The sequence below is a fragment of the Hyla sarda genome, chromosome 7 (assembly GCF_029499605.1).
Source record: "Hyla sarda isolate aHylSar1 chromosome 7, aHylSar1.hap1, whole genome shotgun sequence".
NCBI classification, from domain to species: domain Eukaryota; kingdom Metazoa; phylum Chordata; class Amphibia; order Anura; family Hylidae; genus Hyla; species Hyla sarda.
In genome coordinates this window covers 217941766-217968315 of record NC_079195.1, presented here as the reverse complement: position 1 = coordinate 217968315, position 26550 = coordinate 217941766, and the positions used below count along the sequence as shown (strand labels likewise).

Sequence of the window (26550 nt, the reverse complement as noted above, 5' to 3'; positions counted from 1 at the left end):
CAGTATAGGGGTCTACAACTATATATGGGGGTAGTATGGAGCCTACAAGTCTATATGGGGGAAGTATGGGGGCCTACAACTATATATGGGGCAGTATAGGGGTCTACAACTATATATGGGGCAGTATAGGGGTCTAAAACTATATATGGGGGCCTACAAGTATATATGGGGGCAGTATAGGGGTCTACAACTATATATGGGGGCAGTATAGGGGTCTACAACTATATGTGGGGGCAGTATAGGGGACCAACATCTATTTAAAGGGGTATTCCAGGCAAAAACTTTTTTTTACATATCAACTGGCTCCGGAAAGTTAAACAGATTTGTAAATTACTTCTATAAAAAAATCTTAATCCTTCCAATAGTTATTAGCTTCTGAAGTTTTCTGTCTAACTGCTCAATGATGATGTCACGTCCCGGGAGCTGTGCATGATGGGAGAATATCCCCATAGGAGCTGGACAGCTCCAGGGACGTGAATCATCAGAGAGCAGTTAGACAGAAAACAACAACTCAACTTCAGAAGCTAATAACTATTGGAAGGATTAAGATTTTTTTAATAGAAGTAATTTACAAATCTATTTAACTTTCCGGAGCCAGTTGATATATAAAATAAAGTTTTGGCCTCAAATACCCCTTTAAGGTGCAGTAAAGGGGCCTACAACTATTTATGGGGGCAGTGTAGGGCCTATATATATACCCTGTCCCGTTTCTGCTATCCCATTTTTGTCTCAAGGAAATATGGTCAGCCTATGTTACGGAAACAGTAAAAGCCAGCAGTGTTATATTGTTTATGCGACTCTGATCACCTCCAACCCTTATAAGCAGGGTAACCCGACCTCCAGATGGGTGTGGAGGTGGGACGCAGCATCTATAGGACATTTACTGTATGGCATATCCTGTGGATGTGCATATAAATGTTAACATGCAAATGCCCCTTTAAAGGGTACCTCTCATCAAAAAAACTTTTGATATATTATAGATTAATGTATGCAGAATGACTTTACAATTGCATGTTATTAAAAAATAAGCTTCTTTCTATTTAATTTTCCACTTTGAAGAAATGACCACTAGGGGTCTCCCTACCAGTCCTGGCAGCAAGCATTTCAGACTCATGCTGGAGTCCTAAACACTACGAGCTGCCAGTCTGCTTTGTTCACAAAGGAGAACACTCAGAGCTGCCAGCCTGCTTTGTTCACAGCCTTTTTGGCTGTGAACAAAGCAGGCTGGCAGCTCTGAGTGTTTAGGACTTCAGCATGAGTCAGAAATGCTTGCTGACAGGACTGATCGGGAAAAGTACAATAGAAAGAAGCATATTTTTCATTAACATGCTATTGGAAAGTTATTCAACATTCATTCATCTAAAATATATCAAAAGTTTATTTGATGAGAGGTCCCCTTTAATACGGCATCGGCATCCACAATGATAACATTATATTTGGCACTTGCTAGTTATACAAGTTTCTAATTAATCTTTTATTGTGGCTACAAAGCCGCCGCTATCGTTTCCAAAGTGATTTAGAACATAGGGAATGATGTTCACAAAATATCACTTTGAGGTACTTCAAAAATTTTCAAGAAAAGGTACAAATCTCTAAAATGCAACGTAAAGTGAAAACAATATATAAAAAATATAGAAATATCTACCCAAAAAAGAATAAATACATTTATAAAAAATGTAATGTTTTTTGTCTTACCCTTGTTACAATAACCAGTTTATCGTCCGTTTCAAGTAAATTTTTTATGCTTTATCCCTAAGCTCTTTAGCTTTTAGCAGAATGTTTCCACATTGCATTTGTGTGTAACTTGCTACATCTTATATGGGTTTATATGGGTTTACTCAGTAGCTACGTTCCGCAGTATAAAAGTGTCTTAAAGAATCAATCATAGAACTAAGACTCCAGGTTTAATGAGAGACGAGATGACGGAGAAGAATCACAGTAATTACACATTTGGCTTAAACATTATTTTTTCTTTTCGTGCTAAAATTTTTATACCCAGGAGATAAATCTTCATTATTTCGCAGAGGCAACTATTTGTAATTTCTTTTTTTTTCAGTTTATTTTTTTTTTTTTATTCGACAAAAAGTGTCATCTTGGGATTTTTAGTCATTTTTTAAAATTCTTTTCTCTAGTTTTTATTGTTGTGTTATTTTTTTTTTTATTTTTTTTTTTGTGAAATTTGTTATCTCTGAATTTTACCATATTTAAAGGGGTACTCCCGTGGAAAACTTTTTTTTGTTTAAATCAACTGGTGCCACAAAGTTAAACAGATTTGTAAATTACTTCTATTAAAAAATCTTAATCCTTCCAGTACTTTTTAGGGGCTGTATACTACAGAAGAAATGCTTTTCTTTTTGGATTTCTCTGATGTCACGACCACAGTGCTCTCTGCTGACCTGTGCTGTCCATTTTTGGAACTGTCCAGAGCAGAAGAAAATCCCCATAGCAAACATATGCTGCTCTGGACAGTTCCCAAAATGGACAGCAGAGGTCAGCAGAGAGCACTGTGGTTGTGACATCAGACAAATGCAAAAAGAAAAGCATTTCCTCTGTAGTATACAGCCCATAAAATGTATTGGAAGGATGAAGATTGTTTTAATAGAAGTAATTTACACATCTGTTTAACTTTCAGGCACCAATTGATTTAACCCCTTAAGGACGCAGGACGTAAATGTACGTCCTGGTGCGGTGGTACTTAACGCACCAGGACATACATTTACGTATTGTGCATAACCGCGGGCATCGGAGCGATGCCCGTGTCATGCGCGGCTGATCCCGGCTGCTGATCGCAGCCAGGGACCTGCCGGTAATGGCCGACGCCCGCGATCTCGCGGGGGTCCGCCATTAACCCCTCAGGTGCCGGGATCAATATAGATCCCGGCATCTGCGGCAGTGCGCGATTTGAATGAATGATCGGATCGCCCGCAGCGCTGCTGCAAGGATCCGATAATTCAGAACGCCGCACGGAGGTCCCCTCTCCTTCCTCCGTGCAGCTCCCGGCGTCTCCTGCTCTGGTCTGTGATCGAGCAGACCAGAGCAGGAGATGGCCGATAACACTGATCTGTTCTATGTCCTATACATAGAACAGATCAGTATTAGCAATCATGGTATTGCTATGAATAGTCCCCTATGGGGACTATTCAAGTGTAAAAAAAAATGTAAAAAAATTTAAAAGTAAAAAAAAAAGTGAAAAATCCCCTCCCCCAATAAAAAAGTAAAACGTCCGTTTTTTCCTATTTTACCCCCAAAAAGCGTAAAAAATAAATTTTATAGACATATTTGGTATCGCCACATGCGTAAATGTCCGAACTATTAAAATAAAATGTTAATGATCCCGTACAGTAAACGGCGTGAACGGAAAAAAAAAATACAAAATTGCTACTTTTTTAATACATTTTATTTAAAAAAATTATAAAAAATGTATTAAAAGTTTTTTATATGCAAATGTGGTATCAAAAAAAAGTACAGATCATGGCGCAAAAAATGAGCCCCCATACCGCCACTTATACGGAAAAATAAAAAAGTTAGAGGTCATCAAAATAAAGGGATTATAAACGTACTAATTTGGTTTAAAAGTTTGTGATTTTTTTAAGCGCAACAATAATATAAAAGTATATAATAATGGGTATCATTTTAATCGTATTGACCCTCAGAATAAAGAACACATGTCATTTTTACCATAAATTGTACAGCGTGAAAACGAAACCTTCCAAAATTAGCAAAATTGCGTTTTTCGTTTTAATTTCCCCACAAAAATAGTGTTTTTTGGTTGCGCCATACATTTTATGATATAATGAGTTATGTCATTACAAAGGACAACTGGTCGCACAAAAAACAAGCCCTCATACTAGTCTGTGGATGAAAATATAAAAGAGTTATGATTTTTAGAAGGCGAGGAGGAAAAAATGAAAACGTAAAAATTCAATTGTCTGAGTCCTTAAGGCCAAAATGGGCTGAGTCCTTAAGGGGTTAAAGGGGTATTCCAGGAAAAAACTTTTTTTTTTTTTATATATATATATATATCAACTGGCTCCAGAAAGTTAAACAGATTTGTAAATTACTTCTATTAAAAAATCTTAATCCATTCAGTACTTATGAGCTTCTGAAGTTAAGGTTGTTCTTTTCTGTCTAAGTGCTCGCTGATGACACGTGACCTGGGAACCGCCCAGTTTAGAAGAGGTTTGCTATGGGGATTTGCTTCTAAACTGGGCATTTCCCGAGACATGTGTCATCAGAGAGCACTTAGAAAAGAACAACCTTAACTTCAGAAGCTCATAAGTACTGAAAGGATTAAGATTTTTTAATAGAAGTAATTTACAAATCTGTTTAACTTTCTGGAGCCAGTTGATATATATATATATATATATAAAAAAAAAAAGTTTTTTCCTGGATAACCCCTTTAAAAAAAAAAAAATTCCACGGGAGTACCCCTTTAACCATAAAAACGTCACCAGTTTTCTTTGCATAAGCGCTAAACAATAGAAGTGACAACACAAAGTGGTGTAGGTGAACGTCTTTTTACTCCATTAATTCATGGAGTGGAAACTGTGTAGCTGCACCAAATTGATAACATGGTGCAGGACAAGTGATGAATCCGGTGCTGATCACGTTTCTTACATCAGTCCTCCACTTTGAATGCTGTTTTCTCTGCGACTTTTTGTGCGACTTTTTAACTTGTGCAACAATTACCGTATTTTTCGCCGTATAAGACGCACTTTTTCTTCCCCAAAACTGGGGGGAAAAAGTCGGTGCGTCTTATACGGCGAATACACCCCTATCGCGGCGGTCCCTGCGGCCATCAACGGCCGGGACCCGCGGCTAATACAGGACATCACCGATCGCGGTGATGCCCTGTATTAACCCTTCAGACGCGGCGATCATAGCTGACCGCCGCGTCTGAAGGGAAAGTGACACTAACCCGGCTGTTCAGTCGGGCTGTTCGGGACCGCCGCAATTTCACCGCGGCGGTCCCGAACAGCCCGACTGAATAGCCGGGTTAGTGATTACAGGACACCGGGAGGGACCTTACCTGACTCCTCGGTGTCTTCTCCGTTCAGGGATCTCCTGTATGGCCAGCGCTCTCCTTCCTCGTCATCACGTCGTCGCGTACGTGCGTCGGCGTGCATAACGACGTGATGGCGGCGACGGAGAGCGAGGATACCCGGCCCGCAGCAGAGACGTTCCGGAGCGACGGGGACAGCGATGGAGCGACATCCAGGGCAGCGGTGACGGGTCCGGAGCGGCGGGGACACGTGAGTATTACCTCCTATGCAGTGGTCTTCAATCTGCGGACCTCCAGATGTTGCAAAACTACAACTCCCAGCATGCCCGGACAGCCAACGGCTGTCCGGGCATGCTGGGAGTTGTAGTTTTGCAACATCTGGAGGTCCACAGGTTGAAGACCACTATTGGGTTCAAAATCTTAAATTTTTTAGATTTTGCACCTAAAAATAGGGTGCGTCTTATACGCCGGTGCGTCCTATAGGGCGAAAAATACGGTATGCTTTTTAATAACGCTGCCCACAGGCCCACCGTTAGTTTGTGTACTCTTTTTTTTATTTGGTGGGGATTAGCGCCCTTTTGGGGGCTTTGCGCCAAAGTATGCAACTTTTTTAAAAAGCCGCAGTTTCATAAATCCCTGAGCACTGCAAAAAGTCAACTCAAAACTCGTCTACCACAGCAAAAAAAACAAAAAAATGTGTAAATGAAAAGTCGAACAAAAAGTCGTAAAAATTGCACTGAGCCAATCTATTGAGACAAATTTACCCAGGAAAACCTGTGTAAAAGGCTTTATAAATACCCCCCAGAATTTTTACAATTTTGCAAAGGCAACTTTATGTAATTTTTTAATGCTTTTTTTTTTTTAATTTGTGATCTCGGTATTTTTTTTTATTTTTTTTTTTATATTTGTTCTATAATTTGTACAGTTTTCTTTTTTTTCTTTTTTTCCAACCATGAAAGCTTTCACCAGTTTTCTTTGCATAGCCAATAAACTATAGAAATCAGAACACAGAATTTTCATCATTTCATAGTGGCAACTTTTTGTAATTTTTTTTTAATGTTTTTTTTTTCTTTTTCTTAATTCTGTGAAGTGTTATGTTAGAAAAAATATTTAAAAAAAATTTAGATTTCTATTTTTTGTTATTTCTTTTCTTCAATATATATATTTATATTTTTACTATGAAAGCTTTCACCAGTTTCCTTTGCATAGCCGAAAAACAATAGAAGTCAGAACACAGAATGTGTAATCTGAGAGACTAATGGCAACAAAATGGCACCACACTCAATAATTTATTCTGTACATGCTGTACTCATTCAAACACGCTGAAAGAACAATAACACACAAAAGAGCAAACAAAGGGAGAAGCGATACAATGCGGCAACAACGTCACCATGGAGCCGCAACAACACAAAGCCGCTGATTACATAACATTTGCATGGCAATTTATAAACGGTGACAGCGACTTAATGGGGTACTCCGGTGAAAACCTTTTTTCTTTTAAATCAACTGGTGGCAGAAAGTTAAACCTATTTGTAAATGACTTCTATTAAAAAATCTTAATCCTTCCAGTACTTATTAGCTGCTTAATGCTACAGAGGAAATTCCTTTCTTTTTGGAACACTGATGACATCACGAGCACAGTGCTCTCTGCTGACATCTCTGTCCATTTTAGCAACCGTGCATAGAAGATGTATGCTAAGGGCAGCATGGTGGCTCAGTGGTTTGCACTGCTGCCTTGCAGTGCTGGGGACTTGGGTTCAAATCCCACAAAGGACAACAATAAATAAAGCGTTATTATTATTATAATAACGTCAGCAGAGAGAACTGTGCTCGTGATGTCATCAGAGAGCATTACAAAAAGAAAAGAATTTCCTCTGTAGTATTCAGCAGCTAATAAGTACAGGAAGGATTAAGATTTTTTAATATAAGTATTTTACAAATATGTTTAACTTTCTGCCACCAGTTGATTTAAAAGAAAAAAGGTTTTCACCGGAGTACCCCTTTAACCCCAAATATACTAGAAGACGTTGAATCATAAATTTTTTTTTAAAGATATATTATTTTGGGGAGGAACTTTTTTTTCATTTTTCAAAGAACATAGAATTTCTAGTGAATGTAAATCTTATTTGCCTATTCTCTCAGAAGTCCCCTGCTGGGGGTTGTAGTTATACAACAGCACCGATTCACTTTGAATTCACAATGACTCTATAGTATGCATTTTATGACATATCTTAAGTATTTTTCAGATTTTTACTACTTTTCACAAAAAAGTCTCTTGAATTGTTGACTAGGTGGAAACTATCAGTAAGCTGCAGCTAACAGATTGTTCTTAAAGGGGTATTCCGACTAATGACACCTCTGGGACCACCCGCAATTTAAAGAATGGGGGCCTGAGTCTTAGAATGGAAAGCCATTGGCTGTCCGGGAATGTTGGGAGTTGTAGTTTTGCAGCAGTTTGCGGCACCATGGTTGGGAAACACTGGTCTGTGGAGCTGCTAAGATAGTCTGTGAATAAGGGACTGGTGTTTTAAAGGGTAACTCTAGCGGAAACAAAATCTTTTCAAATCATCTGGTGCCAGAAAGTTATACAGATTTGTAAATTACATCTATGTAAAAATCTTAATTCTTCCAGTACTTATCAGCTGCTGGATGCTCCAGAAGCTGTTTCGCAGTTCTTTCCAGTCTGACCACAGAGCTCTCTACTGACACCTCTGTCCGTAACTGGGAACTGTCCAGAGCAAGAGAGGTTCACTATGGGGATTGTCTCATCCCTTGGACAGTTCCTGACACAAACAGAGGTGGCAGCAGAAAGACTGGAAAGAACTACACAACTTCCTCTGGAGCATACAGCAGCTGATAAGCACTGGAAGGATTAAGATTTTTTAATAGAAGTAATTTACACATCTGTATAACTTTCTGGCACCAGTTGATTTGAAAACTTTTTTCCCTCTGGAGTACCCCTTTAAAGTGTTACTCTGCTCCCCAGCATCTGGAACATCGTGCCCCCTTACCGTAGACTTTCATTGAGGTCACGAGGGGGTGGGCGTGAACACGGAATCCCGCACCCAGCATTTGGAACTCAATGTTCCGGGCGCTGGGGAGCGGAGTAACCCTTTCAATTCTGAATACCCCTGCGGGGAAAGTATAAAAAAGGTTAAAAAAAAAAAAGATAGAAGATAAAAGGAGGTAAAAAAAAAAAAAGTATTACAAATTCAAATGTTTAATGATCTATTTTTTCATTTTTTTAGGCTATTTCCACATCTGTGTCAAAGGTTCCATTAGGTTCCAGATTTTGGCATGTGAACGAGACAGAGGAATACCCATTGAATTCAATGTGCAGTTAATTTTGCCTAATTTCAGAGCAACATTTTCAGGTGGAATTCTGCACAGTGTGAACATAGACTTTGTGAGTTTTCCCATTAGCCTGAACAGAAAAAACGCAAAACGTGGAACACGATTATCTAATAGATTTTTTTTTAACACATTACATTATGTTTTAGTTTAAAAAGATGACTGCTGTGTTACAAATATAGGCACTAAAGGATGTTCTAATACATTATATATAATGAAAATTTAGAATTATTATTATGTAGATGGATTGCTTTTGCAAGAAGGGTCTCCTAACAATGTTCAGGACATTAAAGGGTACTCCGCCCCTAAACATCTTATCTTAAGATGTCTGATCAGTGGGACCCCCGCAATCTCAGTGCAGCACCTGGCATTCATTTAGAATGCTGGGTGCAGGCGGCGGGGGTCGTGATGTCACAGCCATGCCCCCTCATGATGTCACACTACGCTCCTTCAATGCAAGTCTATGGGAGGGGGTGTGGCGGCCACCACGCCCCCTCCTATAGACTTGCATTGAGGGGGCGTGGTGTGACATCACGAGGGGCATGGCCGTGATGTCACGACCCCAAACGCTGGGGCAGTGGAGTACCCCTTTGATTTTGTAAGATTAAAAAAAAAAAAAAAAAAGTGTTTTCCTAAATCATATAGCCCTTTAAGAACAATTCATCTGTTTCCATAGTTCATTGTTTATTTTACCATTTATTGCGAATGAAAGATGAAAAAAAATTAGACTGTGCATGCTTTGTTGGGTAAGCACACTTGGTAACAAGGTACAGGTGGCATGCAGGAGCTGGGAGGGGCACACCGCAGATTACTGCCTATACTCACCACCCTCCTCATCACTGCTGTGTCTACACTCTGAGTCATCTTCTACCTCAGACTTGTCCTCCTCATCCATGTGACCTAAAGTTTCACCATCATTTACCTGCCCATTATCAGGACTCACACAGTCTGTTTTCCTGTCCTCGGACAGTGGTTCATCTACAACTTCATGGCCTTCAATGTTCTCAAGTTCCTCAACATGTGTCTCCAGCAATTCCTTGTCTACCTCTTCCGGTTCTTCCGCCTCACGATCCTTGTCTAAATCATGGTTGTCCACTTCTTGTTTGGTTTCCTTAATTTCCTTCTCCTGGTCGCTTTCAGCTTCATGGTCCTCATGATCGGAACTTTCTTCACTTGAGGGGCTATCTATTGAACTGCTAGACGAAAAGGAGTCTGTGCGTTTCCTATCTACAATGGGGAAAGAAATGTAAGATCTCAATGTTTCGCTCACCACCAAGTAACTAACGTGTCAAAGATCTGTAGCATGGGATGGGTTACAATAGATATAGGCAATTCAGATGTCGGTTGACGTCGAAATCCACCTCAACCCTTCAAGGTTTCCATCCCTTGTCTTCTATCCTTAGAGAGATTTTGTATCAATACTATCAACAAGTTTTACGTAAGTCATGTCAACCAGGGTTCAGTTCATATCAACCAGGGTTCAGTTCATATCAACCAGGGATCAGTTCATGTCAACTAGGGTTAAGTTCATGTCAACCAGGGTTCAGTTCATGTGAACAGGGTTCAGTTTTAATTTTCTATGTAGGCCACGAAGGAAGAACAAGCCCACAAAGCTTTCTATGAAACATGAAGATATTAAACATTGAAATATTCACCAATACACTGTATTTATTTATTGGAGTTATACCAACAATTACCAGTGTTCTAAAGAGAAAAAAAAATTTGGACCATTGAGGATGTCCATTTATTGGAGTTCATTAAACTCAAAAAGAATCCCAGGCTAATGTGCCCAAATGCCTAAAGTCCAGCAGGGAACTAAATCCCTATTCAACTTAGGAACCTCCCCTAATAAATTGTATATACTTCAAATAAATGTGAGTGTTAAAATCACAGGGTGTGCAGACTGGTACTTATTGGAAACTTCTATGTGTTGGGCTTATAGATCACCAGGTATAGGTCTAACCAGGGTTTCCACTACCCACTGTTAGATGCTACAAAAAAATCCCTGGCACTATCCTACCCCGATCCGTATCCTCCCCCTATCTACAAGCAAGCTTGTTGCCCCAGAAAGGGCAACCCTTCTTCTCGGAGGCTGTCCCCTGTAACCTAAAGACACCCGTCGGCTTTGTCAAGGGCCGAGTTCTGCTCCTTTGACTTCAGAGGAGCAGACTTTCAATATCAGGCCCATTGATCCATGGGAGCTGCATCGTAACTCCAGATACAGTTCATGGACATATGTGCTCTTTTTTTGGACATGAAGAAGAGTTTTTGTTATACTCCAGGACAATTCCTTGAATTATTGACGAGAGGAATATTTTTTACTTAGTTACAGCATATAGTGGTTAAATGTAGACGTGTCCGTCATGTTCAAATACAGTATGGTTGTGGGTCCACTGGTCCAATTTTAGCATCTAAATATTTTTGTATTTTTGCAATCTTTTCTACTAGGCAAATATGATGCATCAAAGTTTTTTTAGCGACCCTTGGTGACGCCGGTGTAATGAAAAATTCTGTGATTTGATATAAAATGTGATAGATGACTTTTCGGTGCTGGACTAAGACAGCTCTATTGGCTGACACATGCTAACCCGCCATCTCCCATTGGTTCTTTGGGGGGTTGGGGGGGATGGGTGTGCGCGTGTCACGTGACCGGGTCTTGACCAAAAAGGGATTGTCCAGTGAGAAAAAATGTATTGGTCTTTCCAAAGAAGAACTAAAACCAGCGTTTCCCAACCAGTGGGCCTCCTGCTGTTGCAAAACTACTACTCCCAGCATGCCCGGACAGCCCATGCTGGGAGTAGTAGTTTTGCAAGAGCTGGAGGGCCACTGGTTGGGAAACATTGCCTCAGGTGTCCACTTATTCCATTGAACATTTGGTATCACTTGTCTCTTGGTCCTTTCCAATGTTGGGCAGCCCTAGGTTTTGATCTTTGACCTCTCTTAGGGATGATTGATGAGAGACACATTTTTTGTCATGGAAATAAATAAAAGAACACTCCAGGCAGAACCAATACACTGTGTTATGCCTAATGCGAGACCTAAGGGGTAGGAGCATAATACAGGGAATTTTCTATTTGTTGCTCTTTTAATCTCTGTGTTATGCTCCACCCCCGAGGACCTTTTATACAATGAAAAATGTAGGAATCCTAGTAAATGATAAAACTTTACTGTTATTTGATCCTTTAAAATGCATACCCAGCAAAGTACAAACACAACAGACAAAGACATTTTTATAACAATATAAAAAAGGTGTCTAACAGTGACAGATAGGAACCACCACATACATTTCTATGTTAGTCTATACAAGGTGTTAAGTTAGTAAAAACCAAATATGACCAGATTTGGAGAGCAGAGAGAGCAGTACCACCTGATATATGTAAAGCAATACACCACAACCTAAATAATGCTAAGAGGAGCACCAAGGACCCCAAAAGGCAAACAGCACCTTATAAACAATTTACTGCTGAAGTACCATTATTTACTGTTTGCATCTTCATGATGCTCATCAGATATATCATGTATTGTGCACTCACAGCACCATGTTGGCTTTGGACCTTAACAGTAGAAAATGTGAAACCGGATAAAAAAAAATTCTCAAAAAATAATAAATAACCAAAATATCTTACTCTAAATCTGGTAACTACTTTCCCCCTGTCCACAAAGCAAACGTCTGGCCCCAAAAAGGGTGATTCTGCTTCCTGGGGGCTGTCACCTGTAACCTAAAGACATCCTTAAAAAAAACACAAATCTAGTTTTCACCCCAACGTGTTTTACCCCTACTAAAGGGGTTCATCAGGGGATATGGCAAGAGCAGATATTCCAGCTCATGGTGGGCACGGATATAAGACCACAATGGAATAAAAAGATCCTTGACACCAGACAATTAGGCTAGGTTCACTCAGTCCTGTTGCGGGTCCAGCTCTTTTTCTTTGTGCCGAACAGACCCTGAATTGGTCAAGAGCACAACTGAGACCCTCTAGGTCGTGATGGATCCCACTGACTTAAATGGGGTCCATCGGGTGTCTGGTATTTTACTGGAGTTGAGCAGAGATGTAGTATTTTTCTCTCCGCTCAACTCCCATTGCTCCGAGAGACTTGCCAATGGAGCTCCCCGTAGTGAGACTGTTATCAGTCTGCTAACATGAGACAGTTCTAGACTTTGACCCTTGACCTTTAATAGGGCATTTAAAAGGGGACGTTTGATGAGAAATCCATTTCTTGTCATACATACACTGTGTTGTGCCCAGTGCTAGATCCAAGTGGGCAGAGCATGACACATGGATTCTCTATTTATTGTTCTTTGAATTGCTGTGTCAGGCTCCGCCCCTGAGGAGCTGCTTCAGGCCCAATACAGTGTATCAGTTCAGCCTGGAGTGTTTCTTTAAAGAATCTTTCACTGCAACTTACCTGAAAGTAAAGTACAGGCGTTATCAGACCCATTTCTTTCCATTTTAACCTGAATTTTTCTCTTAGCGTGTGCGCAGCAGACATCATACGGTATTAATTCTCAGCATGATTTCTCATACGCTATTTCTAGCTACGATTATGGCATTTAATTAGCCGGATAATTAAAAATAAGGCAGATTTAATCACACAGAAATGCTGATTGTGGAACGTGCAGATTTAGTGGCCTCAGATTAGAAAATTTGAAGGAATATTATGAGATCGGTCCCCAAAACTCCAAGGGCCCAATTAGTGAATCGCAATCAAAAGGAGATTCCCAGCCCCTGATTTTTTTTTTCTGAATTCAAACCTTTCTTCCTGGGATTGTTCGGCTTTTGTACTCTCCGTTCTCTATAGAGAGTCTGGATTTTTCTGGCAGCCGAGTTCATTTCCTCGTCAGCTATGCTATGTTTTCCTATTCAATATGGAAAATACGTTATCAAAGGGAGCCGCCGAGTTCAAAGGAAAGAGAATTTCATGTAAAGGGAGTAATGAAAGAAAAAGTGAACAGTCTGCGAACCCTTCATCATTAAGTGTCAATACCGAAGCCTCGAGAATCACAATAAATATGATAAAGAGATGCAAATGGGAAAGCATGTATACAATACAAACAAACAATAAAGTTATTCTGGGGAGTTTAATAAATGGGCATGGAAATCGCTGCTAACTTATAGAAAAGCCGCGTTCTGCTATTCAAGGTATGGTGCTGATAATTTAGCCTCAGCATGCTTTACTTCCAACCAGTGTGCCTCCAGCTGTTGCAAAACTACAACTGCCAGCATGCCCGGACAGCCAACGGCTGTCCGGGCATGCTGGGAGTCGTAGTTTTGCAACAGCTGGAGGCACACTAATTGGGAAACACTGTCATATATATATATATATATATATATATATATATATGTATACACACATCTATTTATGTATAACTATCTATATATATATATACACAGTATATATGTATATATATATACATATATATGTGTGTGTGTGTGTATGTATATATATACATATATATATATATATATATATATATATATATATATATATATATATACACTATGTATATAGGACTATTTTGCCTGCTTTTGTTAGCAGTGGCGCCTAATAAATAGTAGCGACCACTCCCCCCTCCTTCCCATCATTATCTGGCGGTCCTCTTTTCAGGATGACATGGCTGCCATTGAAATGTGTAGTTCACGATAATCCAGCTCGCTCTACCAATACACCCCCGGCACGGATCCGCACCCAGCCCGGTGCACACAGATTCAAACAAAGAGAAGTGATCCAGCATGGGTAAGTAGAAATCCAGACTTTATTAGAACTCACGGTAAAAGCAGTACAAGCAACCAGCAGATCAGACGCGTTTCAGGCGCATTCGCCCTTCGTCAGTGATCATCATGTACCAAGCAACCAGCAGATCAGACGCATTTCAGGCGCATTCGCCCTTCGTCAGTGATCATCACTGACGAAGGGCGCATGCGCCTGAAACACGTCTGATCTGCTGGTTGCTTGTACTGCTTTTACCGTGAGTTCTAATAAAGTCTGGATTTCTACTTACCCACGCTGGATCACTTCTCTTTGTTTGAATCTGCCATTGAAATCCATGAGTCATCTCTATGATGTATGGGGGCCTTTAGATTTCCACTACTAAGCTCCACCCACTTGACAAATTGGTTACAAAAAAAATAAAAGGAAAATTAGGTTTGCTCAAAAATGTATGATTTTTTTTTCTGGATCTGTGCTTCATTCGCCAAGTGGGAGGACAGAGGGCATGGAATGGTGGGAAAGGGGTGTGGTCTGCTCTGACTTTACTACAATTTACATTCTACCCAAGCTCTGATCTGGCTTAGATTTCTACTACCTCTCTGAAATAAGCTTCACCCACTTGGTACATTAGTTAAAAAAAAAGGTGCTAAACTTGGTTTAGCTCAAAAATGTATGACTATTTTTTCCGGGTCTGTGCTGCATTCGCCAAGTGGGAGGGCAGGGTGCGTGGCATGGTGTTAAAGGGGTGTGGTTAAGCTGTGATCTGGCGTAGATTTCCACTACCTCTCGGAATCAAGTTCCACCCACTTGGCACATTGGTTTAAAAAAAGTTTCTAAACTTGGTTTAGCTAACAAATGTATGCCTTTTTTTCTGGGTCTGTGCTGCATTCACCAAGTGGGAGGGCAGGGGGCGTGGCATGGTGTGAAAGGGGTGTGGTCTCCACCTGCTCTGAATTCACTACAATTTAACATCTACCCTAGCTTGAAGCAGGTGTAGATTTCCACAACCTCTTGAACTAAGCTCCACCCACTTGGTAATCGCAGAATGTAAAAAATAAGGGCAGGGGGCATGGCATGGTGTTAAAGGGGTGTGGCCTCTGCCTGCTCTGAATTTACTACATTTTACAATATATCAAAACTCAGAACTGGCTTCTGAGGGTTAGTGACAGAGTCACTAAATTTAGGTTGCTCAAAAATGTATGACTTTTTTTTTTCAGGTTTGCACTGCGCATGCCAAGTGGGAGGGTAAAGGGTGTGGCATGGCATGAAAGGGGTGTGGGCTCTTCTAGCTCTGAATTTACGATCTTTCCCAGCACTCTTTTTAGGCTCTCCCATAGTGATGTATGTAGGGGGCGTGTCGACCACACTCTGTGCAATGGTAGAGACCACTCCGTGCACGAAGCGGTGATTGTTCCGTTCATGATGAGAGTTGTCGGCGCAGGGCAGGAGATGGCGGTGGTCCCAGCAGTCGAACCCCATTCCAACAGAGACTTATCCCCTATCCTGTTAAGTCCTGGAGTTCCCCTTTAAATAAATCCTTGCCAGTGCAGAATCGCAAAGGATCTATGAACAGAGGTAGCCACCAAAACCTACGCCATTTCGGGGCTGCAATAGATTTCAACTCCAATTTACAACTGCTGCCAAGCAGCCACGCCCCTTTTACACTATACCACGTCCCCACTGAATTAAGTCCCACCCACTTGTTGAGCGTGGCGCAGATCGGTGCAAACAAAGCCCTTTCGCAAAAACCTGTGATCTTTTGATCCTAATAAATATTTGCAGGGGATTTGGAACTCTTTATCAGAAACAAAATGACGCTATTAAAGGGGTACTCCACTGAAAAACATTTTTTTTTATCAACTGGTGCCAGAGAGTTATACAGATTTGTAAATTACTTCTATTTAAAAAATCTTAATCCTTCAAGTAGTTATCAGCTGCTGTATGCTCCACAGGAAGTTCTTTTTTCTTTTTGAATTTCTTTCCAGTCTGACCACCGTGCTCTCTGCTGACACCTCTGTCCATGTCAGGAACTGTCCAGAGTTGGAGCAAATCCCCATAGCAAACCTTTCCTGATCTGGACAGTTCCTGATATGGACAGAGGTGTCAGCAGAGATCACTGTGGTCTGACAGGAAAGGAAATTCAAAGAGAAAAGAACTTCCCGTGGAGCATACAGCAGCTGATAACTACTGGAAGGATTAAGATTTTTACATAGAAGTAATTTACAAATCTGTTTAACTTTCTGGCACCAGATGATTTAAATAAAACATGTTTTCCAGGGGAGTACCCCTTTAAAGCTATATTAAGAAATGGATCGGAATGGAACATCAGACCTAAAAATGACACGAAAAAAACGTTCCAATTTTTTTTAAGGTGGCCTGATGGGATGAAACGTCTCGGTGCGGAGCATCAATGCAAAGATGTATCTAGAAAAATCAATTTTTGGTTATGCTACATTAAATAGTAAGAAAATAAGTAACCTTGTTTACCCTCCTCATCGTCGCTGTCACGACGCCCGTCCCTTTCATCTCTCTCTCTGTCAGAAGCCCCTGGCGCGGCGTTTGATGGTGTGCTACTTCTCCGCTCCTGGTTTAAATCATCTTTTTCATCATCCGAGGGTGACTTTGACTTTTCATTCACTTGATCATCAACCTGTCCTTCTTCATTATGTTTCTCATCAGGTTTGTATTCCTCCACTTCAAAATCTTCATCATAGTCTATGGGAAAGAGAAAACACGTGAACCGCGCTCAGAGAGAAAATCATATATTTTAGATGACACCCGGGTTCATATCAGTTCAAAGTCGAAGAGGCCTGCCTACCCGTATGGGACCGACATCAAAGGACTAACATACCGAGATATTCAGGATCAGTACAGGATAAGTAATGTAATGTATATACACAGTGACCTCACCGTCAGAATAGTGAGTACAGCTCTGGAGTATAATACAGGATATAACTCAGGATCAGTACAGGATAAGTAATGTAATATATGTACACAGTGATCTCACCAGCAGAATAGTGAGTGCAGCTCTGGAGTATAATACAGGATATAACTCAGGATCAGTACAGGATAAGTAATGCAATGTATGTACACAGTGACCTCACCAGCAGAATAGTGAGTGCAGCTCTGGAGTATAATACAGGATATAACTCAGGATCAGTACAGGATAAGTAATGTAATGTATATACACAGTGACCTCACCGTCAGAATAGTGAGTACAGCTCTGGAGTATAATACAGGATATAACTCAGGATCAGTACAGGATAAGTAATGTAATGTATGTACACAGTGACCTCACCAGCAGAATAGTGAGTACAGCTCTGGGATATAATACAGGATATAACTCAGGATCAGTACAGGATAAGTAATGTAATGTATTTACACAGTGACCTCACCAGCAGAATAGTGAGTACAGCTCTGGAGTATAATACAGGATATAACTCAGGATCAGTACAGGATAAGTAATGTAATGTATTTACACAGTGACCTCACCAGCAGAATAGTGAGTACAGCTCTGGAGTATAATACAGGATATAACTCAGGATCAGTACAGGATAAGTAATGTAATGTATGTACACAGTGACCTCACCAGCAGAATAGTGAGTACAGCTCTGGAGTATAATACAGGATATAACTCAGGATCAGTACAGGATAAGTAATGTAATGTATGTACACAGTGACCTCACCTCACGCTACGAAACAGCTGTCGCTACATCTTTGGGAGAAATCCCGGCATCACCGCCCGCTGCGGATCTCGTTGCACCATGCACTTTGAAAATCCGAACGAATAAAAGCAACGTTTTGCACAGAACATGTGGTGAGTGCCATCCTTACAGTTCTCTATGGGAATATTGTGTGGAATCGCTATGCACTACTCCCGCCAGCGTTACAGAGGCCGCATGCTCACACTAAGCCGCAGTGTCTGGTTTATGCAGTGCCAGATATCCTGTACCTCTTTTTATACAGGATAAGTAATGTATGTACACAGTGACCTCACCAGCAGAATAGTGAGTACAGCTCTGGGGTATAATACAGGATATAACTCAGGATCAGTACAGGATAAGTAATATAATGTATGTACACAGTGACCTCACCAGCAGAATAGTGAGCACAGCTCTGGAGTATAATACAGGATATAACTCAGGATCAGTACAGGATAAGTAATGTAATGTATGTACACAGTGACCTCACCAGCAGAATAGTGAGTACAGCTCTGGAGTGCTGACCAATTAGTTGCGGGTGTGGTCGTGCTTCAGCTGTGCTGTGTGTCTGCTGTGTCTCCTGAGCTCCAGGGATTTCCATCGTTTCCACCTGGGGCCTGCTTCCTCCTCCCCAGGGAGGGAGTGGGTTTCCAGGCATGAGTGAGGGAGGCGAGGCCCAGGCTTCTGCTCCTCGGACTAGGCCGCAGGGGAGCAGTAGAAGCCAGCAAGCGGCCTGTACATCGGAGGATTTGGGGGTGAGGCGTTCTACTAGGAGTCGCAGCAATGCTGCTCCAACTCCCTCCACAGAGGTGAGAAGCTGCAAGGCTGGATCCTCCTCGGAAAAGCTGGGTTTGTCTGGAAGAAGGCAGAGTGCTCACGGAGGTGAAGCCGACCTCAGTGAGGAAGGCTGGGGAGTGCTGAGGACCCGGGAGTCTATTTCCACCTATACCTCCCGGGTAAAAAGTCACCTCCGTGAGTATGAAGACGCCTGTAAGGCCATCAGGAGGCTCCGAGAGGAACTGCGGTGTGCCCGTGCCAAGGCCAAGATTACTCCAAAAAGGAAAAAGACAGAGATCCAGGGGCAGATAAAGGGACTCATGTCTGAAATACAAGTTTTGGAGGAGAGGAGAGCCGAATTATTGGAGAAGAGTGGTCCATTTAAAGAGAAACTGGAAAAATGAGGAGCGCTTCAGGGTGAAAGAAGAAGATAAAAATAAAAGGTTGATGGGGCTGCAACCTGAGAGCCAGGTGGATGATGTGGAGGAGATGGAGGAAGAACAACAGCCAGATCCACCTGGTGGCCTGCGGCAACAGCAGCAGGCCCCGTACAGTGGGCCCCCTGCACAGCAACCAGCAGTATCACCTGCCGACTCAGGGGAGGACAGTGACAGCAGCTACCAGGGAGGGGCGCTAATGGCCCAGATCCGCATGCTGGAATCCCCAGTGTGTCCTCAGAACCTGATGTTTGGAGATGAGCTCCCAAATGAGGCACCTGGGGGTAAGAAGAAAAAGAAGACCAAGCCAAAGCAGCAAGAAGTGGTGAGTTACATCTACACCCCCCTCCCTGTATACCCTGAGTCGGCCGCAGGGTCAGCTCATTGTGCAAGCCCCGTTACCCAGCCCAGCCCGTGTTCTGTGGTGGACTCGGTGCAAAGGTGCGGGGAGAGTACAGATACTAAAAGGGCGCAGAGCTCCATGCCTGTTTGCAGTAGCAGGGATGGAGCAGAGAAGGCATCGGCCGAAAGGCCGTACAGTGAGGGCGGCCCAGCGGTGGGCAGAGAGGCAGACTCCGGTGCTGTAGTTCGCTCCCCTGTGGGAGAGGGGGGTGACTCAGTGCCGGAGGTAGCAAAGGGCATAACGGACACTCCCAAAAGTGAAGAAAAACGTTTGTTTTGTATTGGTGCCGCTGATCCCATTGATCAGCGGCGCCATGAAAAGACTGGAGATGATGCTGATGAGGCGGAGGGCACTAATAAGAACAGGGCTGGGGCCTCCTCTAGACCAGGCAAGCATGCTGCCCGGTCCCTTAAAGGGCCAGCGGAGGTTGTCCCAGCCCTAGTGCCCCGTGATGCTGAGGCCGGATTATCTGTTTCTGGTCCAGCCAGTGTGAATGAGAAGGTAAATGGGGGTACGGGGTGTATGACTGGGGAGCGGATGGAGGTTAATATTATTGGAGAAGGTGATTTTGCTGTTGCTGAAAATAGGGGTGGTGATGGGACTACAGATGATGTTATAGGAAACAATGTTGTTGGGGGAAGTGCTAATGTTGTCATTGGGGGTGGTGGGGATGTTGTCATTAGAAGTGGTGTAGGTGTAGGGTCTGGTCCGGTTGCCCCCCCAGTGGTGACAGATCATAGGAGTTATGCCAATGTCACTGCTGGGGGAAGTAGAATACTTTCCTCGTCTCCTGACTCTAGGGACGGTTTATTGCAGCGACGTCTCCTAGAGGCTCTGAAAAAGGGGGAAAGGTCGATTAATGTAGAGGGTAGAGCAGTTGATCTGTCCTTCTGGATAGAGAGACACGGTCTCTCTGCCTTCCGAGAGGAAAGAGGGGGCGATACTGTGTGGTCCCTCCCAACAGCCAAGGCAGGTAGTAACCGTAGGAATGTGGTCCGTCTTCGGTGGCAGGGCGAAGATATGTGTCCTTCAAGGACCAAAGTGGTTGAGCTCTTGCTAAAGATGGGCTTCAAGGCAGTTGATATCTTTGCCTTGATACATCCCTACGGTGCTCCTGAATTCGATATCAGTTTTGTTCGGCCAGAGGGGCTTGAGCTTTTCTGGTCGAATTATGAATTGGTAAAGAATGAGCCCGGCTGGCGAGACTTTGCCGTACAGGCATTGTCTCGTCAAAACGAAATCAAGAGAGTGACCGTTTTGACCCGTAACGAATCACTCTCTTGTGTTGACATCATCACCTGGTTAGGACGGTATGGCGAGGTAATGGGGGTCCCGCAGAAGAACAGGGACAAGTTTGGCATCTGGTCAGGAGCCTGGACGTTTCTAGTAAAACTTAAACGTTCAGGAAATACAGTTACCCATATTCCATCCTCTGCCTTTCTCGGCAGGGATCGTATCCAGATTTTCTACCGGGGTCAGCCGAAGCTCTGTCACAGATGTGGTGACCCCACACACTTCAGTGCAAACTGTACGGTGCAGAAATGTGCCTTGTGTGGGGGTGTAGGCCATCTTGCCGCATCTTGTGCGGAGATTAGGTGTCACCTGTGTGGTGACTTAGGTCACCCATTCAGTCGTTGTCCTCGTTCTTTCGCTAATGCAGTCTTGTCCCCAGCGGGTGAAGATCACGAGCTGGAATCTGCTGGGGAGGGGACTAGCAGGGGTGGAGGAACTGAGGGGTCAGTGAGGAACAGCAAGAGAAAGACACCAGCCCAACTAAGACGTCTTGATAAACGCCAAAGGGATAGGGTGATGGGGAAAGCCCGGGTTACTGGGACGACCTCTCATTCTGTCCCAGAGGCCAACCTTGCTGCTGAGACCCTGAGGGATGGCGAGCTGAATGAGGAGGTCAGGAGGATCCAGAATGAGGAAGGTGCCATCTCCTCAGATAGCGTGGAGGAGGATGATGTGGGATGGCAGAAGGAGACACGAAAGCGGGGTACAAGTAAAAAAAAAAAGGGAGATTTAAGATCTTCTCCCACCCTGGTCCAGGTGCCAAAGGAAGGCATAACTGACTCCCCTCTGGTTGGCCTTTCCAATCGATTCCGACCCCTCAGGGACATCTCCTCCTCTTCTTCGGAAGGGGAGGATGAGGGGGAGGTGGCAGAGGGGCTTCCAGGGGGCGCCAAGTCCTCTTCCCCTGGGGAGGTTATGTCCTCGGGGGAAGGGACTGGCCTAGAATCCGGAGACGAGGAAAGTAAAACGACGTCTGGTGAGATGGACACTTCCATTTCTCTAAAGAGGGTGAAGAGTTCTTCTGATGTGGAGGGTGAGAAGGGGAGTGGGAAAAAGAAAGCTGTTTAACTCAATCACCCTTGATGGCGGCACCCTCTCCGTTGACGCTGGCGTCCATTAATGTCGCCAGCATTAAGTCAGATACAGCTCGTTTTGCTGCCTATGATTTTTTTGCCCATATTAATGCTGATATTTTATTTTTGCAGGAGACCAGGCTTACAGATATGTCATCTATCTACAAGGCTAAAAGAGAGTGGAGGAATGGGCCCTCCTACTGGTCTCTTGGGGCCGAGCCGTATAGCGGAGTGGCGGTCCTTTTTACCGCAGCGGTAGAATGCCGACGGGTTATCGAGTTAGAAATGGGGAGGTGCCTGATCTTAGATGTCCTCATGAGGGGACAAGAACTTCGCCTTATTAACATCTACGGCCCACAGTCTAAGTGGGACCGGAAGTGCCTCTTTATGAGGATCAAGCCCTATCTTTTTACAAGTCGGCAGGTGGTCTTTGGAGGGGACTTCAATGCTGTCACGAGGCCCCAAGATAGGGGAGGTTCCAGAGACAAGCTGACTTATGATAGCGTCGCCCTTAATAGCATAGCGAGTGAGGCTCGCCTGGTGGATGTCCACATCCGGCACACCCCAGGCAACGCGGGATTCACCTATCATAGGGGTAGTTGTAGGTCTAGGATAGACAGGTTTTATTTAAAGGAGGAAGCCGTCTCTTCAGCAGTGTCTGTTGTTGAGGTGGAGTTCTCCGATCACTGTTTAATTTTGTTTTCTCTGAATGTCACAGAGACCCCCCGGATGGGCAGAGGCTATTGGAAGCTGAATTCGTCTCTCTTGGAAGAAGCGGAGATAAGACAGTCCTTTGAGGATTTTCTTCAGAGCCAGGTACCATTGCTGGGCCTTTGTAACAGTAAGTCAGAGTGGTGGGAGATCTTCAAGGAAAGGGTTGCGAGATTCTTCCGCCAGCTCTCGGGCCTCAGAAGCCTAAACAGGTACCGCTTGTACCAGGGCCTGAGGAAGAAACTTGAGAACCTTGTCTCGACTGGAGGTAGCCGAGAGGATATCTCCAGAGTGAAGTCCTTGTTGATGAAGTGCCAGTACGATAGGCACGCATCTTTGGTTTTTGAGAGGGATTACGGGAAGTACCGCTCGCCCGACCCTTACAGAAACTGCAAGATGTCAGTGAGTAGTAAAGTGGTCTCAGGACTGATTGATAGTACGGGATCCTTGAAGAGGTCCAGATCAGGGATCCTGGAGGTCGTCAGATCCTTCTACTCGCACCTCTTGGGAAGGAAGGATCGAGATAAGGTATCAGCTTTCTTGGCTGAAACCATCCCTGAACCAGGAGTAGACCCCTCTCTTGATGTTTTGACAGAGATGATCCGGGAAGAGGAAGTCAGGATGGCTATTGATGGGCTTGCCCTCAAGAAGTCACCCGGTCCGGATGGCTTAACATCTGAGTTCTATAAGACCTTTAAGGACCCTTTGGTTCCCCTCTTGACTGCGGTTTTTAATGAGTGTCTATCCTCGGGCACTTTGCCAAAGTCAATGAGGAGGTCAGCGCTGATCATCCTGTCAAAGGGTAAAGACCCGTCCCACATTGAGAATTGGCGTCCCATAGCACTTCTCAATGCGGACAGAAAGATTCTGGCAAAAGTGCTGTTTAACCGGCTGGTGGAGTTTGCACCCCGGCTCCTTTCGGGGGCTCAGCATTGCTCTGTTCCGGGCCGCAGTACATTTAGTGCTGTGCTCAGTGTCCGAGAGGCTGTGGAGCAGGGTAGGGCTGGCCACTGGAAGGGGTACTTGCTGTCCTTGGATCAGGCAAAAGCGTTTGATCGGGTTAACCATGAGTACCTCTGGTCTGTCCTTCTGAGATATGGCCTGCCAGGGGGTTTTGTTGATTGGCTTAAGACCTTGTATGTAGGGGCAGAGAGTTTCCCGCTTGTGAATGGTTGGATTGGCCGCTCTTTTGAGGTTGGGTCTGGTGTCCGTCAGGGTTGTCCTTTGAGCCCTTTGCTGTACGTGTTTGCAATCGATCCTTTCCTTAGAAGGATTGATTGTGGACCGTTGGCGGGGGTGAGAATGGACCTGGCGGTGCCGGATTCGGCTCTGAGGGCGGTAGCGTACGCTGATGATATCACCGTGTTTGTCTCCTCACAAGAGGAGGGCAGATGGGTGATGTCAGAGGTGGACCGCTACTCGGAGGTATCCGGGTCCAAGATCAATCAGGATAAGTGTGAGAGTCTCTGGCTGGGAGGGGGAGATCCTGATTTTAACCTCCCGGACGCCCTTCCAGAGCCCCAGGAATCCGCAAAAGTCCTCGGCATCGAATTTGGTCACGGGGATTACCCCAAACAAAACTGGGACAGTAGGCTTAAGATCGCCGCTCAGAAGGTGGATCAGTGGAAGGGTTGGTCTTTGACCCTCCGGGAAAGGGTTAACCTGATGAAAACTTTCCTGCTCCCTTTGCTGATATATCTGGGCAGTGTATGCATGTTGCCAGAACCTCTTTGGACCCGGGTCTACAGTGTGTTCTTCCAAATGTTATGGGGGAATAGACTGAACCTAGTGAAGAGGGAGGTTACTTACCGTACAAGGAGACTAGGGGGGTTGTGTATGGTCAACCCCGTGGTATTCCTAGTGAATACCTTTCTTAAGACCAATATAGCAAACCTCTGGTCAGAGAGGGCTCCTCCGTGGGTATCCTCCTGTAGGGGATGGTTTCGGCCTTTCTTCCAGGAATGGGAGACAGGAGGGCAAGTGAAGGATCTTCGCACACCACACGGGCATCTCCCGGCTTACGCTACCCCGGTTCTGAAGGTTATTCGTCGGTGAGGTCTGGGGATGTGGGAGATTAGGACTCTGTCGAGGAAATTCCTTGACAAGAGGGTCCTGTCTTCTCATTTCCAGAGGCCATTGGCGCTCAAGGACTGCCCAAGTCGGGATCTGGAGGTGGGTTTAGAGCTTTTGAATTCTATCAGGATCCCCTTGAAGTTTTGGGACTTGACTTGGCGCTGCTTCCATGGGAAACTGTGTGTGAGGGACAATCTGAAGTGCAGGAGCTCTGATGACCGGGGATGTCCCCGCGAGGAGTGTGGAGGCATGCTGGAAAGCATGGAGCATTTTCTGCTTCATTGTCCCTTTAACACAGAGGTTTATAACAGGGTGGGCGCTTCCATTGGTTGGCCTCGGCTGGCCAGTCTCTCCTATGCGGAATGGGCCTATGGGGCATTCAGAAACCTTGGAGGCTGGGACCGGTGCACTTTATTCCTAGTCAGCTCAGTGGTCAGGTATTACACGTGGAACGCACGGTGTTTAGTGTCGACGCAGCGTAAAATCCTCCCTGTGGGTGAGGTGGTTAGGAACATTCTTGGTGACCTGGTGAAGGTGCGTTCTCTGGAGTACAAGAGGCTGGGTGCTGGCAGGGCCTCTCGTCTGTGGAGGGGCTCTGCCTTTAAAGTGCCTTAGCCTGTCGTCTCCCCCTGGTGGTGGGCTGATGCTGGCACATGAGTCTTTTTGTTTTGTGCTGTAGATATATGGTGATATAGGGCTTGCAGGCACTGAACTTGAGCTTTAGGGGTTTGTGTGATTGAAAAGCCTTATTGTTGTTTGTTGTTTGGTTTGTATAGTTTGTATTATTTTGTATATATTTGTTTTGTTTGTACATTTATGTATATGTGTATATATGTATATATATTGTATTTTTTTTCTAGGGGTTGTGTTGTGTTGGGGTTTAGTGTTAGGTTGGGTGGTGGGTAGATGGGGGGAGGGGGGATTCTGTGTGGGACTTTTTATTTAAAAAAATAAATAAGTAAAATCCTGGACTGGTTCATGGACGTCTGTTATCATGTACTGGGGGCATGGGATGCGGGACCAGCTCAGGGCCAAAAAAAAAAAAAAAAAAAAAAAAAAAAATTGTATATTCTGTTTTTCTGTTTGCGGTGTTTGTTGGTGGTTTGACACATATTTATTATTTTGGGTGGTGAAATGCAACCGGACCAGTTTTTAGTTATTATTGTTGTTATTATTATTACTGTAAGTATTATTATTATTGTAGAGTGTTTAGTAGTTGTTGTTATTATAGCGGTGTGTTTGGTGAGAATGAGGCTGGACCAGAAGATACTTGGTTGGACATTTTTGGACTAATATGGACTCATTATTGTATATATTATACCGGTGTATGTTGTTTGTATTATTGTTATGGTGATGTTCGTTCTTTTTGTAATGTTTTATATTTTTTAATAAAAGATCTACAGGATATAACTCAGGATCAGCACAGGATAAGTAATGTAATGTATGTACACAGTGACCCCACCAGCAGAATAGTGAGTACAGCTCTGGAGAGAGGGTGTGTTCTGCTGAGCTCCAGAGTTTCCCAGAGAAGCAGTGATTTTCTTCCACCCCTCCCCAGGTGTGTGGCAGACACCTGGGTAGGTTTTCCTGCTATGGAGCCCCGGGAAGCTGGGGCTTCATCTTGCACTCCCCGTTCTCGGCTGGCGGGGTGTGCAAAGGAAAATGCAACAGCCAGTAGTCAGGATGGGGTGAGGAGATCCACCAGGGTCCACAGCCATGTGGGGCCCCCTCCCCCGACCTCAGCTGGGAGCTGCAAAGCTTCCAGCAGAAGCTCATCCAGGCAGCGGAGTGGAAAGGCATCTGCATCTGTTTCCTCAGAACCCCAGCAATGGGGGGTAAAGGGGCCCAGAGAATCCCTGGCCAGCTTTGGGTCCAGAATCCAGGCCAAGATGGCTCAATATGAACAGCTCGGCAAACAACTAAGAGGCCTCAGAGAGGAGCTGAAGTTTGCAAGTTACCAAGCAAACAATGCAGCAAAGACCAAGAGGGCAGCATTTTCCACCAAGGTGAGAGCTCTGAA

General features: G+C 44.0%; 1 protein-coding gene and 1 long non-coding RNA gene across 12 annotated transcripts in view; one reads left to right on the top strand and one right to left on the bottom strand.

Annotated features, from left to right (window-relative positions):
- Window positions 1–8786, top strand: part of LOC130283343 (uncharacterized) — a 40610-nt gene extending 31824 nt beyond the window's left edge. For both annotated transcript variants that reach the window (XR_008846662.1, XR_008846663.1), the window contains exon 3: window positions 8251–8786. This is a non-coding gene — a long non-coding RNA (uncharacterized LOC130283343). The remainder of the gene's footprint in view (window positions 1–8250) is intronic.
- Window positions 1–26550, bottom strand: part of ERICH3 (glutamate rich 3) — a 103463-nt gene that overhangs the window by 18805 nt on the left and 58108 nt on the right. For 4 of the 10 annotated variants that reach the window (XM_056532708.1, XM_056532709.1, XM_056532704.1 and 1 more), the window contains 3 exons: window positions 16541–16777; window positions 13107–13211; window positions 9179–9580 (listed from right to left, as the gene is read on the bottom strand). In XM_056532708.1, coding sequence (XP_056388683.1) covers window positions 9179–9580; window positions 13107–13211; window positions 16541–16777 — 744 coding nt within the window. The remainder of the gene's footprint in view (window positions 1–9178; window positions 9581–13106; window positions 13212–16540; window positions 16778–26550) is intronic. The other 6 variants (XM_056532705.1, XM_056532710.1, XM_056532706.1 and 3 more) reach the window with 6 other exon arrangements.